The sequence below is a fragment of the Rhincodon typus genome, chromosome 16, assembly GCF_021869965.1.
Source record: "Rhincodon typus isolate 14 chromosome 16, sRhiTyp1.1, whole genome shotgun sequence".
Taxonomy (NCBI): Eukaryota; Metazoa; Chordata; class Chondrichthyes; order Orectolobiformes; family Rhincodontidae; genus Rhincodon; species Rhincodon typus.
The window spans coordinates 15,074,389-15,089,050 of NC_063347.1; the positions used below are offsets into that span (position 1 = coordinate 15,074,389).

At 39.4% G+C, this 14,662-nt stretch overlaps 1 protein-coding gene across 2 annotated transcripts in view; it reads right to left on the minus strand.

The window, feature by feature from the left end:
* Nucleotides 1–3,181: 3,181 nt before the first annotated feature.
* LOC125485129 (histone-lysine N-methyltransferase SETD5-like) overlaps nucleotides 3,182–14,662 on the minus strand; it is a 40,470-nt gene continuing 28,989 nt past the window's right edge. For both annotated transcript variants that reach the window (XM_048606445.1, XM_048606444.1), the window contains 3 exons: nucleotides 14,324–14,499; nucleotides 9,083–9,192; nucleotides 3,182–4,995 (listed from right to left, as the gene is read on the minus strand). In XM_048606445.1, the coding sequence (XP_048462402.1) occupies nucleotides 4,351–4,995; nucleotides 9,083–9,192; nucleotides 14,324–14,499 (931 nt within the window). In that variant the 3' untranslated portion in view covers nucleotides 3,182–4,350. The remainder of the gene's footprint in view (nucleotides 4,996–9,082; nucleotides 9,193–14,323; nucleotides 14,500–14,662) is intronic.

The following is a 14,662-nucleotide window of genomic DNA, read 5'->3' on the forward strand; positions in this document are numbered from 1 at the left end:
GTTTTCAGGGTCTGACAACTTATCTTCCAATCCAAAAACTAGGTTTCACTTGAGTCAGTGGAACTTCTTAAGGAGGTCTCCTCAACTGTCATATCAGTGGAAAATGAAAAAGGAGAGGCTATTAAATCTTGACTGGGCAAAAGACAACTATCTCAACACATGGAGGAACACTTTTAAACAAAAAACATTCCCCTTTGAGTCAAGAATCATCCTTGAAAATGCTCCCACGGTTATGCCTGGAAAGACTGTATCCTCAATTTGCACAGGCTTTTTCTTTTTTTTTGCTAATTATAGCAAATTGTGGACTATCATTTTGAAGAGAAGAGCTAAACTCCAGTGTTTACACAACCGCATATCACTGGGGCACAATGGTGTGGTTGTACAGGATGTCAGTGAGGCCACTTTTGGAGTACTGTGTACAGTTCTGGTTGTCCTGCTATATGAAGGTATTATTAAATTGGACAGGGTGCAGAAAAGATTTACAAGGATGTTACCAGGACTGGATAGTTTGACTTACAAGGAGAGGCTGGATAGGTTGAGAGGTGACCTTATAGAGGTTTACAAAATCATGAGGGACAGAGATAAGGTGAATCACAAAGGCCTTTTTTCTAGATTAGGGGAGTTCAAAGCTAGAGGACATAATTTTAGGTAAGCAGAAAGGTTTAAAAGGGTCCTAAGGAGTAACGTTTTCACACAGAAGGTGGTTCGTATGTGGAATGAACTCCGAGGGGAAGTGGTAGATGCAGGTACAGCATTTAAAAGTCATGTGGACAGATTCATAAAAGGAAACGCTTAGGGGAGGAATATGGGCCAAATGAAGGCAAGTGGGACTAGTTTACTTTGGAAAAGGTGGTCAGCATGGACGAGTTGGACAGAGGGTCAGATACCATGATATATGACTCTATAACTGTCTTCAACTGTGAACAGATTTCCAACTTCCAACCAGGCTGCAGAAGTCTCACAGCCCATAGTTATTACCGATGAGCCATCAAGATCAAACTTCCTTCAACAGAAAATCTTAAAGGTTTCTTCGTTGTTACATTCTTCTGCAAGACAGGTTGCTAAACATTTTGGTTCAGTGTCCGAACTAAAAGCAGTGCAGAGGCAGTCATGAATGCTTTGGGTTGTGTAAAAAAATTACATTAAATTATTAAGCATTGTTAACTACTGGAATGACTGTCACTTTCAATTGAAGGCCATAGCAAATCATAAGTTTTTAAGCAGCTTTCATACCTTCCAAAGTCATACGAAATAACTCCACAAAGGTTGGTCTCCTATCATCAAGTCATCCTTTATTTACACGTGGAAAGTCCTTGACACTGATCCAGCTTCCTCAGAGCCAGCTCTTGGAGTGAACAGAACCTCTGATGCTCCTGTTTATATCTGTCAGTCAGGGCTCCCCTGACTGGACCAGGTTAACAGCCCCAATCAGGGAATTCATATTCCATGAGGTCACCTGGCTGATCTTATTACAATCGTTACACACAATATGTTAAAAATCAGTTTTTGAAACCTATCATGGGCAATAAGTCATTGGAAACATCACATGATGTTGTATTCAAATTTTATAATCAAAAGGTACCAATAATTGGACGGAAAGATTGTCACCTGAAGCTGGGCCAATTAAGAAATATTTTGAGAAAGTCAAAACAGACACATAAATTGGTATAAGCTCCATAAACAAAAACAATTGCTAAAAACGTGTTTACTACTGAACTAAGTGGCTTCTGCAACAGTAATGAACATCATGTCAGATGGTGGGGTGGGAAGGGGTTTGGATCCCACGAGATGTGTGGCTGTTGGTGTGTGAGTTAAGTATGGGATCAGTTGAATAGTTAGGAGTTATACTATGTATCTAACAGTTTAACCCTTCACAGTAACTATATTTAATCTCATTAGAATCTTCTGAATTCCGATTTAAATGGAGACTTTCAGGAGGTACCAGCGGTAGGGTGTTTTAGCAGAATCTTCAATTTCCTGGGCAATTTCTTGGCAGTCTGCAACAACAGGGAATCTATTGGGCTCCCATGCAGAACTCCTATCTACACTGGAATAACAATTGTTTGGCCATCAGGAAATTCAGACCAATGTTTCATACACAACAGAAATGGAGATTTCTCAGAGTGATAGGTACAGATACAACATTTAAAAGACATTTTGACAGGTACATCAATAGAAAAGGTCTGGAGGGATAGGAGCCAAATGCAAGCAAGTGGGACTAGTTTTGTTTGGGAACTTGGTCAGCTGGACAAGTAGGACCAAAGGGTCTGTTTCCATGTTGTGTGACTCCATGACTCTAACTTAGTGAAAAGGCATGTAATTTTTAAATTTGCCCCCTATTTGATTCACCCCGAAGCATGGCATGACAACAACTTTCTATCTTAAAGGATATGTATGGAAAATGTTTCACCATTTTAAGATTTAACAACTAAAATGAAATTATTAAATAGAGATTCACAAGGTTTTAAAAAATACAGTCGACAGGGTATCCAGTAAGTTTACGTTCTTTCAATAAAGGAAACTCATATTCCCTTTAATTCTCTAACCAAAAAAATTTAAATATAAGCCTGGAAAGACTTGTGATGTACCGGCTGTTTTAACACAGATCAGATAACTAACCGTGTAACATCTTGAGTGATTTTCACTGTGATAAAGACATAAAACATTAGACACAAATGAAGAGAGCATGAAGTCTGCAAAGCTGGCTGGACATGAAGAACAATAATAAGTATTATTACTGGACAAAACTTTCCCATGTTTAGTTCAAATTTCATGTTTAAACTGTTAAACTACAGTAACAATTCTGTCTAACCTATAAAACACATCCCAGCCAAAGCATCGCTGACATTAGGTTTTGATATTAAAAAATGGCAATGGGCAAATACTTTTTTCAAAAAGAAAGTTCTCCACCTTCTAAGTTGACTGCAGATGTTCATTTGGACAAGCAATTATGTACAGCATGCATTATACTGTGTGCAGTATGTATTTCAAGTGTGGAGAATGCAACAGACATATTCATAATAATCCAAGAAAAGATCAGAATGACATCAGGATGCAATAAAGTGATAGGTTTAAAGTTTACATGAACAGGGCCACATGTAGAGTTTCTATTTTCAGCTATGCTCTCAGGCAATAAAGTACCATGTACAGACATAAATACATAAAACTATGGAGAGATGAATTGTGCAGAAATGAACTGTTTTATTTTTGTACACTCCACAGGAGGGGTTGACTGTACATGTTTAGAAAGCAAGGCTCCCGTTTTATTTTTCACTTTTTAAAATTTCTCCTTGATTGTAAATGATGTGCAACTCAGTCAACAGCTACATTCAGGAACAAACTCGCCTCATGCACATCGCACATCGAAAAAAAAGACTGCACACGGAGACGCCCAATGAGAGATTGAAAGCTGTTGTCGAACAAAAAGAAAATAAAGAGAATAAAAGGTGCAGAGAAATTATACACAAAAAAAATCAATGTACATAATGTAAAGACAGGCAACTAAATCCTCTGAGGATAACAAGTAGTTGTGGTATATACAGAGTGTTCTGAATAAAAGAACAGTATTAAACTCTCATTATACAATATGCAGCAAGACTGCATCACTTGTTTAAACTTGTATTTGTCACATGTTACATCTTTCAAAATTGAGACCACTCCCACTCTTCAGTTGAACAAACACCTGAATTTAAGATTTCAAATAAAAAAAAGACTTGTGATTGTAACAGTCACGGAAATTCAACAATTTTTCCACTCCCGCGCCTCAACACCAGGGGACTCACAGCATCAGGTGTAAAATAAAAATTCTGCAGCACCATGGATTAAATTCCGCTGTCTGGGTAAGGTAATAGCTAGCCTAGAATGGTTATATATAAAATTAGATAAATAAAATCTTCTACTCCAGGATATTACAGTATGCATGTGAGAAGCTGGCACATGGAATGGTTGTCTACAGAAACTCTCCCCACCCTATCACCCCTTCCCTTGTGCCTTAATTTCAGACGCTACAAATGCTTTCTTTTTTTAATTAAAAAAAGTTTTACTGCACATGACTAGTTTATTTAAAATAAACCGGAGGAAAAAAGCCTAAACAATATTTATCTGAATTATAAGCTTAAAATGTACCTTACCAATAGGTACACAATTCTTAACTCTTACTTTTATTTTTGTACAATATGAAGGGGGTTCTAGTAAATGCTGGTTTAGGCCCAACAATCTCCAGAACATGAGGTCCATACTTTAAAGTTGTTTATGCCACAAAAGGTACATATGCTGGTGGCCTATAAAGATACACACAGATGAGTTATGCATCCAGGTAAACATCTCCAACATGATCGTGGCTGCAATAGTCTAGTAGGTGCTTGATTGTGTTCTTACATTTGCACCTTGGACCGGTGGAGGTTGGTACTGGGTTATTCCAGTATTTCGGTAGTGCTGAGAACTTGACGCTGTGGTAATCTTCGCTCCAGAGTGAAGTGCTTGCCCCGAATTTGCTGAGCCTAAGGTCCATGAACCAGATTGTGATGACCTCGCAGTCTGTGAAACAGTGGAGTTTATGGCGCTCAGGGTTGGGGTAAGAGTGGAGTCAGTTGTTATAGTTTTTGTGGTGCTTTGTAGTGGGGTAGCAGCTGTAGAAGATGTACTTCCAGAATTAGTCTTTTGTTGAGTGCTATTCAATGGATGCAAAACACTCCCAGAATGCTGTTGACCACTGTAGAACCCAGAATTCCCTACATACTGGACTACAGAGGTATCAACAGATGCTGAATGGACAGGACTTGAGTAGAGAGCGGAGAGAGGAGCTGTCGTGAGATTGGAATCTAGTTGATTCTGGGATCCACTCTGCCCTGGTGTGTGGGATGAAGATCTATAGATGAGTCCTTGTGTATGAGCCATGGAAACACTCGAGGAGCCATGCGTTCTGTAGGGGGATACATTTTGTTGTGGAAGTACGTGGTGTTCAGAAGGGTGTCCTTCAGACTGCGCCTGTAGAAGCTGATCAAAATCCATTCATTGCATAATACGTAATTTTAAAATGAAACAACATTCTATTCCATATATAACTGAAAAACATAGATTTCCAAAGTGCATTCACTTGAATTGTCACATTAACCGCCCATATCTTTTGTTTAGATTTATCCTATCACGGAATGATGGATACCATATATTTATACGTCACATTTGAATGGCTATTTTAAAACATCAACACCAAAAATAACGAATTTAGATTTGTTAGCCACCTCAATAACTTATAGAAGCACCACAATTAATTTCATGGGAACACCCTTATCAGGCCCATCAAAACAGTGTATCAGAACTCTTTCTTTACACAAATAGTTTTATTTCCCACATTACTTAGCCAACTCAGCTGACAATAACGAAACTCACTGCTTTGAGAAAAGCCAGAATATTAAAAGTATTTTCTCAAATACACATTACTTTGTACACTAACTGGATGCTTCATTTCACTAATTTTTCAATTCAAAATCCTAGCCACAGTAGATTAAGATGGGTTATTATAAACATTGATTTTCAGAACTGTACAAGGGTTGTTCATGCTACCAAGAATCTAAAGGCTGAAACTATTGGGCAGAGAGAGAACAAATGGAGTAATGACTCTCAATGCAATTTATTGATCTGTGCTTCAAGAATGTCTATAGCACAGAGAGATAACAATGAGGTTTGAGTACAATGAATGGTAACACAGGAATTTAGTGCAGATGGGAAATGATGCACAGGGAGAAAGAGATACTTAGAAAATTGCAAGGCAGAATCAAGATGGTTTTGTGAAAGGGAAATTGTGTTCAACTAATCTATTGGAGTTTTGTTGATAAAGCCACATTCACAGATGTGGTGTACTTGGATCTCCAAAAAAGCATTTAACAAAGGTTGCTGCACAACTTAAGAGCATATGGTACATGGAATAACATAATAACAAAGACAAAGGATTGATTAGCTAACAGATAGCAGACAGTAGCGATAAACTGGTCTTTTTCAAGTTTGGAAACTACATCTTGTAGAGTGCCACAGGGATTAGTGCTGATTCTGCAACAATGTACAATGTATACCAGTGATCTAGATGGATTAACAATGTATGGCAGCTAAATTTGCTGATGACACTTCGGTAAGTAGGGAAGTAAGTTGTTTAGGGATGTTGACAGATTACGTGAGTGGGCAAAAACAGATGGAGTACGACATGGGCAAATGTGAATTTTTCCAAAAGGATAGAAAAGCAGCATACTATTTAAATGGGGAAAGATTGCAGCACTCAGTGGTACAGAGGGATCTGGTTATGAATCACGTGAAGTTAGCATGCCATTGTTATTTATTGCGAGGAAAATGGAAAACAAAATTAGGGATGCTTTGCTGCAACTGTACACGACCTCGGTGAGACCACTTCTAGAGTAACCTGAACAGTTTTGTTCTCCAATCTGAAAAATATATAACTGCTTTAGAAGCACTTCGGAGAAGGTTCATTCAACTTATTCCTGGGATGAAAGGCTTATCTTATGAAGAAAGGTTCAGCCGGATAGGCCTATACACATTTGAGTTTCAAAGAACGACATAAGATCTTATTGAAACTTTCAAGATCCTGGGCGATGGTAGGGGTGGGATACCTACAGGATGTTTCCTCTTGTAGGGAACACTAAAACTAGGAGACACTAGGAGTTTATGTATAAGAGGTTTCAAGACAGAGATGAGGAGAATTTTCTCTCAGGAGGTAACTTGAGAATTTTCTTCCCAGAAGGTACTGGAGGCTGTTCTTTGAAATTTATTCAAGGCTGAGATAGACTTTTGACAGTCAAACCCGAGTTTATGGGATGCAGAGGAGAAAGTGGGGCTGAGACTACAACCAGAACAGTCATCATCTTGAAAGGTGGAGCAGGCTTGATGGGCCAAATGGCACACTCCTGGCCTCTCTTGTTGAACATATTTAAGGCTGAGAAAGGCAGATCTTTAGTCTCGATAAAATCATGGGATAAGGGGAGTGCATAGGAAAGTGAAGTTGAAGTTGAAGTCCAAGATCAGCTGTGATTGTATTGATTGGCAGAGTAGGCTAAATGAGCCATAGTCGTCTCCTGCTCTCATCTCTTGGATTGTGAATAATAACAATGTGATTGAATCATGTAATAGCCTACATTCCGATTTTCAGAAAAACTTAATTGTAGTAAAGTTAAAAAGTGTTTACACTTCGCTAAAAGATTAGCGTGATCTTTAAGCGAAGTTGCTATCTATTTCTAAAACTGGTACGAAAGAAACATTTAGTCTAGACTCTGAAGCTTTAAGGCCAAATGAATGACTCATTCCATAAGTGAAACATGTATGAAGCTCAGTAAGCAAAACTTCGACTCTTGCAAGAATTATTTGATAATGGAAGTTTCAGCAAATGCTACCAAAGTCTTAATTAGCTATATACAGAGGGGTGGAACTGTAAAAAAAAATCACTATAATCTGTGTGGAGTAAATTACATGGATTATCATAGATCCTCAGGGTTGTATTTTGTGGCAGTAACCATGACAAAATTTATGATGTTTGCACATTAAACGCAGCTGAATATGAAATTCACAGTTGCTGTCAAAGCTCCTACTCTTCCTCAGAGTGACTGAAGCCACTCCCCCACCTAACTGCAAAGAAGTAGGATTCACCAAATTGACAATAATTTGTCCTTTTACACTATTAATTTGGCTGTAACAACCTTTGAGAAATGACATTTTGATCGTAAAAGTGTACCCAGGTTTTTAAACAGTGCACTAAGTTCATAAATGATGATGAACGGCACTGCTGCCCTCAACAAACTAGTTTTTATTTGTGATTGCCAATTTCCCAATTAAAAATCTTTTTTGTGTCATTATTCTAAAACTTGATTGAAGTTTATTCTTTAACTTCCACTTTAATCCCAGGAGGTGGTGGTGTACTGCTAATGTCACTGGACTAGTAATCCAGAGCACCAGGCTAATGGTCTGGGAACATGAGTTTGAATATCATCATGGCTAATAGTGACATTTGAATTCAATTAAAAACAAATCTGAAAGAAGCATCTAGCCTTATGATAATCACATAACCACGGTTGATTGTGGTAAAAACTCAACAGGTTCACTCCTTTAGGTAAGGAAATCTGCCACCTGTACATGGTCTGGCCTATATGTGACTCCAAATCCACAGCAATTTGGTTGTTTTTAAAAGGTCTCTGGGCAATTGGAGATGGGTAACAAATGATGGCCAAGCCAATGACACCAATATCACGTGAACGAATGAAATTAAAATACCAATAATTTCAGTATCTTTTATTTCTAGGGTTGCTGGGAATACTCTACCCTACTTGATGCCATCACTGATGCTGATTTGGTGTCAGAGCAAAATTAATGTCAGGAAAGGGAAAATTAATGTTACAAAGTTCACTGGAGCTTTGTGGGCAGCTTTCTTTTGGTCAGCAATGAATACCATCACCAAGGGCCATGGAAACCAGGCTTCAGTGTGTCTAAGGGAGCACACGTGCAAGCTTAAGGAAATTGAGTCTGCTAAGAGAACTTATGCATGAAGAACAACCATCAGACTCTGCAGCACTAAATAAGAGACATTTTTGGATCATAGTCTGCTGACTGTGTTTAGCGAAGAATCAGGGAGATAAAGAAACAGTGAGTCATTACAAGAACAGCAGAAGGAGATACAAGTTACAGATATGGGAAGACCCAAATTACTGAAATTGTACAGAAATAAGAGGCCTCCCCTGCACCTGTATAAAGTGAAAAACACTTTATAGGTAGATTCAGCAGATTGTTATCTTAAGCAATACTGGGAAAAAGGGTACATGAGACACACAAGACCACAAGAATAGGAGAGTGGTATTAATGGAAAATTTAATTAGGACAACAGTAGCCCTTTTAGACACCTGACTGAAAACCAGACAAGTATTTGAAGCAGAGTGTTACAGAGCATCAGAAAGGATAAGAGCAGTAGAATTAATAATGGACCAGCAGACACAACAGACTGAAAAGCCTCTCTCTGTTCTGACAACCTTTCTGTTTCAAGATACAATTTATAAGAATTAGAATTTATAAGAATATTGAAATACTTATTTACCTGATGATTATATCTGGAAGGACTGTGACCATATCTCTGGGGACTATGAATTGGAGAAATCTTGGTGCGTGCTAGGCCATGTGTCTCCTGTTCATCTCCATTTGTGGAATCTGAAAAGGCAGCAATAACAGAAATGTCACATTGGCTGCAAAAAACAAGGACCAACAATTCTGCTGTTTCTTCCAATTGAAAATATGCAAGTTAATATCTAATTGCTATCATAGCTAAATGTATTCTATAAGGACATTTGAGGCAATGTGGGGAAGTGTGAGTTTATGCACTTTGGCAGGAAAAAGAGGTGTAAATTATTTTCTGGGGAAAGGCTTTGGAAATCTGAAGCACAAAGGGCCTTGGCAGTCCTAGTCCAGGTTCAGTTGCAAGTTAAGAAGGCAAATACAATGTTAGCATTCATTCCAACAGGGCTAGAACGCATGAGCAGGGATGTACTGCCGATGCTGTATGAGGCTCTGGTCAGACCTCATTTGGGCTATTGTGAGCAGTTTTAGGCTCCATATCGAAGGTAGGATGGGCTGGCCTTGGAGATCCAGGGGAGGTTTACAAGAATGACCCTGGGATGAAAAGCTTGTCATACAGAATCATAGAATTTTACTGTACAGAAGGAGGCCAGTCAACCTATTGTTTCTGCACCGTCTCCCAAAAAAACTACTCGACAAGTTCCACTCTACAGCTGCACCTTTGTAGCCCTCTAAATTCATCAATTTCAAATACTTACCCGGCTCTCTTCCAAAACTTCCTATGAAATCTGCCTCCATCATTCTCCCTGTCAGCACATTCCAAGCCCAAACAACTGAGTAAAGAAATTTCTCATCTCATTCCTAGCTCCCTTGCTGACAATCTTGAAATTGTGACCCCTCATTACTAACATATCGAATAGCGGAAACAGAATATCTTTCTTTATCCTGTCAAAATTGCTCATAATTTCAAACACCACGGTAAGGTCACCTCTTAATCTTCTCTGCTATAAGGAGAATAAGCCCAATTTCTCTAATCTTTCCTTGTATCTAAAATCCCTCATTGGTGATATCACTCTAGTAAAACTCCTTTGCACTCTCTTGAGGGCTTTAACATCCTTCCTCGAATAAGGTGCCCAGAACTGAACACAATATTCCAACAGTGTTCTGACCAAGGATTTGCAGAGATGTTGCATCATTTCCTTGCTTTTAAACTCTATGCCTCTATTTGTAAACCCAAGGATCCCATAAGCCTTCAACTTGCCTGGCCACCTTCAGGGAATTATGCACGTGAACACCAAGGACTCGCTGCTCCTAAATTCCCCTCAAAGTTGTCCCATTGATCCTGTATTTCTCAGGGTTTCTTCTACCAAAATACATTAGCTCTCATTTTTCTGCATTGAAGTTCATCTGCCAGGGTTCTGCCCATTTGTCCAACTCGTCAATGTCCGTCTGAAGTCATTCAGCATGATCCTCACAATTCACTATTCTCTCTAGCTTCGTATCATCTGCAAATTTAGAGTACTGCCCTCAACACCTGTCTCCAAGTCTTTCAAATATCAGAAAAATATCAGTCCTAAAACCGATCCTGAACACCCCTCACAACTTGTCTCCAATCTGAGAAATGCCCAGCTATACCTACCCTTTGTTTCTTATCTTTTAGCCACCTTTTAATCCACGCTGCCAAGGACCCATCAATCCCAAACATTTTGAATTTGCTGGCCAATCTGTCATGTGGCTCTGTATCAATTGCTTTTTGAAAGTCCAAAAATACAACATTGACAGCGCTACCCTCATCCACAGGCTGTGATACCTCAAAGAACTCAGTTCCATATGTCTTTGACAAAGCCATGCTCACTATCTACTATTAATGTATTTTTCTTGAAGCGTACATTTACCTTCTCCGTACTACGGTCCCCATCAGTTTTCCCACTATTGACGTCAAGTCTGTAGTTTCCTCGATTATCTTTTATCCCTTTCTTAAACAATGGTGTCACATTCGCAAACTTCCAGTCTCCTGGACTAATCTTGCGTTCAGAAAGGTCTGGAAATTTCTGTCAATAGCTCTACAATCTGATCCCTTACCTCTCTCAACAATCTAGGATGCATTCCAACCACGCCTAGCAACATTTCTACCTGGAGTGCTGCCAGCCTTTTTAGCACTTCTTCTTTATCTATCACTATACTGCTCAGTTGCTCAACACTCACCTTTCAACCAAGCTACTGTCACCATTTCTTAATTTAGTAAAGACAGAAGCAACGAACTCATTTAGTACTTTGGCCATACTTCAGTGAGCAGCTTACCCCACTCTATCCTTCACTATTAAAATGTTTGAAGAACATTTTACTGTTTGTTTTAGTGCATCCTACTGTCTTTTCCTCACGTGTCCTCTTAGCTTTCCTTATTCCAGCCTTAGCCTCTCCAGCATTTGAGATACTCTTCCTGAGTCCTATTGCTATTGCATTCTGGTACGCCTCTTCTTTCTTCCTTATTTTCTCATCAATATCCTTAGTCATCCAGGATAGTCTAGCTTTGGATACGCCATATTTACCTATCATGGGTATGTACCTAGCTTGCACCCTATTCATCTCTCTTCTGAAATTTGCCATTTCTCTCATCTACTCATTTTATCCGCCAAAATGGATTTCCAATCAACCTGCTCCAGTTCACTTTTAGACCCATAAAATATGTCCTTTTCCAGTTTGTAATCTTAATCATTGACTGATTTTTTATCGTTTTTCAACTTAATATCAAACCTTGTTATATTATGATCACTATTTCCCAAATGCCCCCCCCACTCTCATGTTGAGGACTCTGGGTCTGTACTTGCAGTTTAGAAGGATGAAGGAGGCGGACCTCATTGAAACTTACAGAATACTAAGAGGCGTGGATAGAGTTGACATGGGAAAGATATTTCCACTAGGAGAAACTTGGACCGAAGGGCACAGGCTCAGAGTGAAAGGATGTCCCTTTAGAACTTAAGGCAATGAGGAATTTCTTCAGCCAGAGATAGAACTCATTGCCATACGAGGCTTTGAGGGCCAAATCATTGAGTGCTTTTTAGACAAAAGATAGATAGGTTCTTGATTGATAAGGGGATCAAGGGTCACCAGGAAAAGGCAGGAGAATGGGGTTGAGAAGTAAATCAGCTATGTTTGAATGGCGGAGCAGACTTGATGGGCCAAATTACCTAATTCTGCTTTCAGTCCATGCTTTCTTGTGCAGTTCTTTGGGCACTATGGTAACACTGGTTTCTACTGTCACTTTGGACAGGGACAGGAGGGAATATCACCATCAGACTCTTGTAAGACCATAAGAAATAGGATCAAAAGTAGCCACTCTCTCAAACCTGCTCTGCCATTCAACAGGATCATGGCTGATCGTCATTCCTCACTCCCACTTTCTTGGCCTTTCCCCATCATCTTTGATTCCTCTACTGATCAAGAATCTATCTCAGCCAAAGCGCATAACTTCAGGTCATAACATCCCTGAGCTTTCAGAAACTAAATATTAGCAGATAAAGACGAACCTAATAAGCGGACCATGCATTGTGGATAAAGGGCAGCCCATTGATATACTGTCCTTGGAATTCTTGAAGACACTTGACAAAGTTCCACGTAAAAGGTTATTGTGCAAAGTGGGTGTTCATAGCACAGGAGGTAACACACTAGCATGGCCAGAAGATTAGCTGGCTGGCAGGCAGAAAACACAATACGCGTAAATGGGCATTCTTTAGACTGACAGCACGTGACAAGGAGGGTTCTGCAGTGGTCTGTGATATGCCCAAATGTTTTTTCAATTTATATCAATGATTTAGATAAAGGACTTGAAGGCAGAGTGGCTAAATTTTCAGATGGCACAAAGATAGGTAAAAAATTACGTTACGAAGATGACGTAAAAAGGATGCAAAATGTTAAGATGCAAAGGTTAATTAAGTAGGCAAAAACGTGGCAGATCAAGTATAATGTCGAAAAATGTGAAGTTCACTTTGGCAGAAAGAATAAAAAGAGCAGAGTATTTTTTAAGTGCATACTTCTGAGGTGTAGAAAGATCTAGGTGTTCTTGTGCATGAGTCATAAAATGTTAGTACGCAGGTAAAGCATGTAATCAGAAAGCTAATGGGATGCTAACATTTATTACAAGAAATTGAACATCAAAGTAAGGATGTTATGCTTGTTACACAAGACGAAAGTGAGACCATATCTCAAATATTATGTGCAATTTTGCTTTCCTTATTTAAGAAGGATGTGAATGCATTGGAGGCAGTTCAGAGGAGGATGCAAGATACTTGATACCTAGAATGAATGGGCTGTCTTCTAAAGAAAATTTGGATAGGTTGGGCTTATTTCCACTGGAGTTTAGTACAGCGAGGGCGATATGACTGAAGTTTGTAAAATTCTGAATGGTGTTACACGGTGGCTGTGGAAAGGGTGCTGGCTCTTATAGATGAGTCCAGCATTAGGAGGCACTATTTTAAAATTAGGGTTTGCCCTTTAGGACAAAAATAAGGGGAATTCTTTTTCTCTCAGAAATATTGCTACTTTGGAACTCTGCTTAAGGAAGCAGAGTTACTGGATAATTTTAAGGTAGAGGTAGATAGATTCTTGTCAGGCAAAGGTGTCAACAGTTATTGGGGGTATATGAGAATATGGAATTCAGATCTTATTGAATGGTTTGAATGGCCAAATGGTCCACTTCTGCTCCTAATTCAAATAATCAAATGTACATACAGATGGATGTATGAATGTCAAGGATAATGCTGACATGATTTGTGTGTGTTTTTTGAGGGAAAAAAAAAAATCTATAACTTAGCAATGACTTAGGGGCGGCACAGTGGTTAGCACTGCTGCCTCACAGCCCCAGGGACCTGGCATTCAATTCCACCTTGTGTCTGCATGAATTTCCTCCTTGTGCTCCGGTTTCCTGCCACAGTCCAGAGATATGCGGGTGGATTGGCTATGCTAAAATTGCCCATAGTGTCTAGGCGCAGGCAAGGTGGATTAGCCATGGTGAATGCTGGATTACAGGGGTAGGCTTGGGGGCTAGGTCTGGGTGGGATGCTCTTTGGAGGGTCAGTGTGGACACAACGGGTGAATGGCCCGCTTCCATACTGTTGGGCTTCTATGATTCTATAAAATATTCAAATGTACAATTAAAAAGGTGCAGTCCAATGCACTTGAACACTGGAGTAGAACGAATTTCCACATTCAAAGCAAAATAAATATTGGAATTACAGAACATGAACTTGAATCATTAGTAATTTCACACCTGTATCCTTCTCCCTGCAACAGTCCGCTGTACTAGTTTCTATCCTCCGTAGAACACGGTCCAGCGTACTTCTATCATCTCCAGATCGTTTCATACTTCCCATTTCCGCTCGCCTCAGAACACGTTCCAACATGCCTGGGTTCTCTCGCAATCGCTCTACTGAGGTAGGAACCATCCTGAAACATAAAAGGAAAAATTCAATTTAAAAAAATGCTTCTTTGCCAGATAACTTTCATCTTCCTGTCCACTGCTTGAAAATCTGTTAACATGATCCCTTTCCTCTGCCAAAAGTATTTATGCATGTTGTGGTGATTATTCTTGGATTGGGTGACTCAGAGC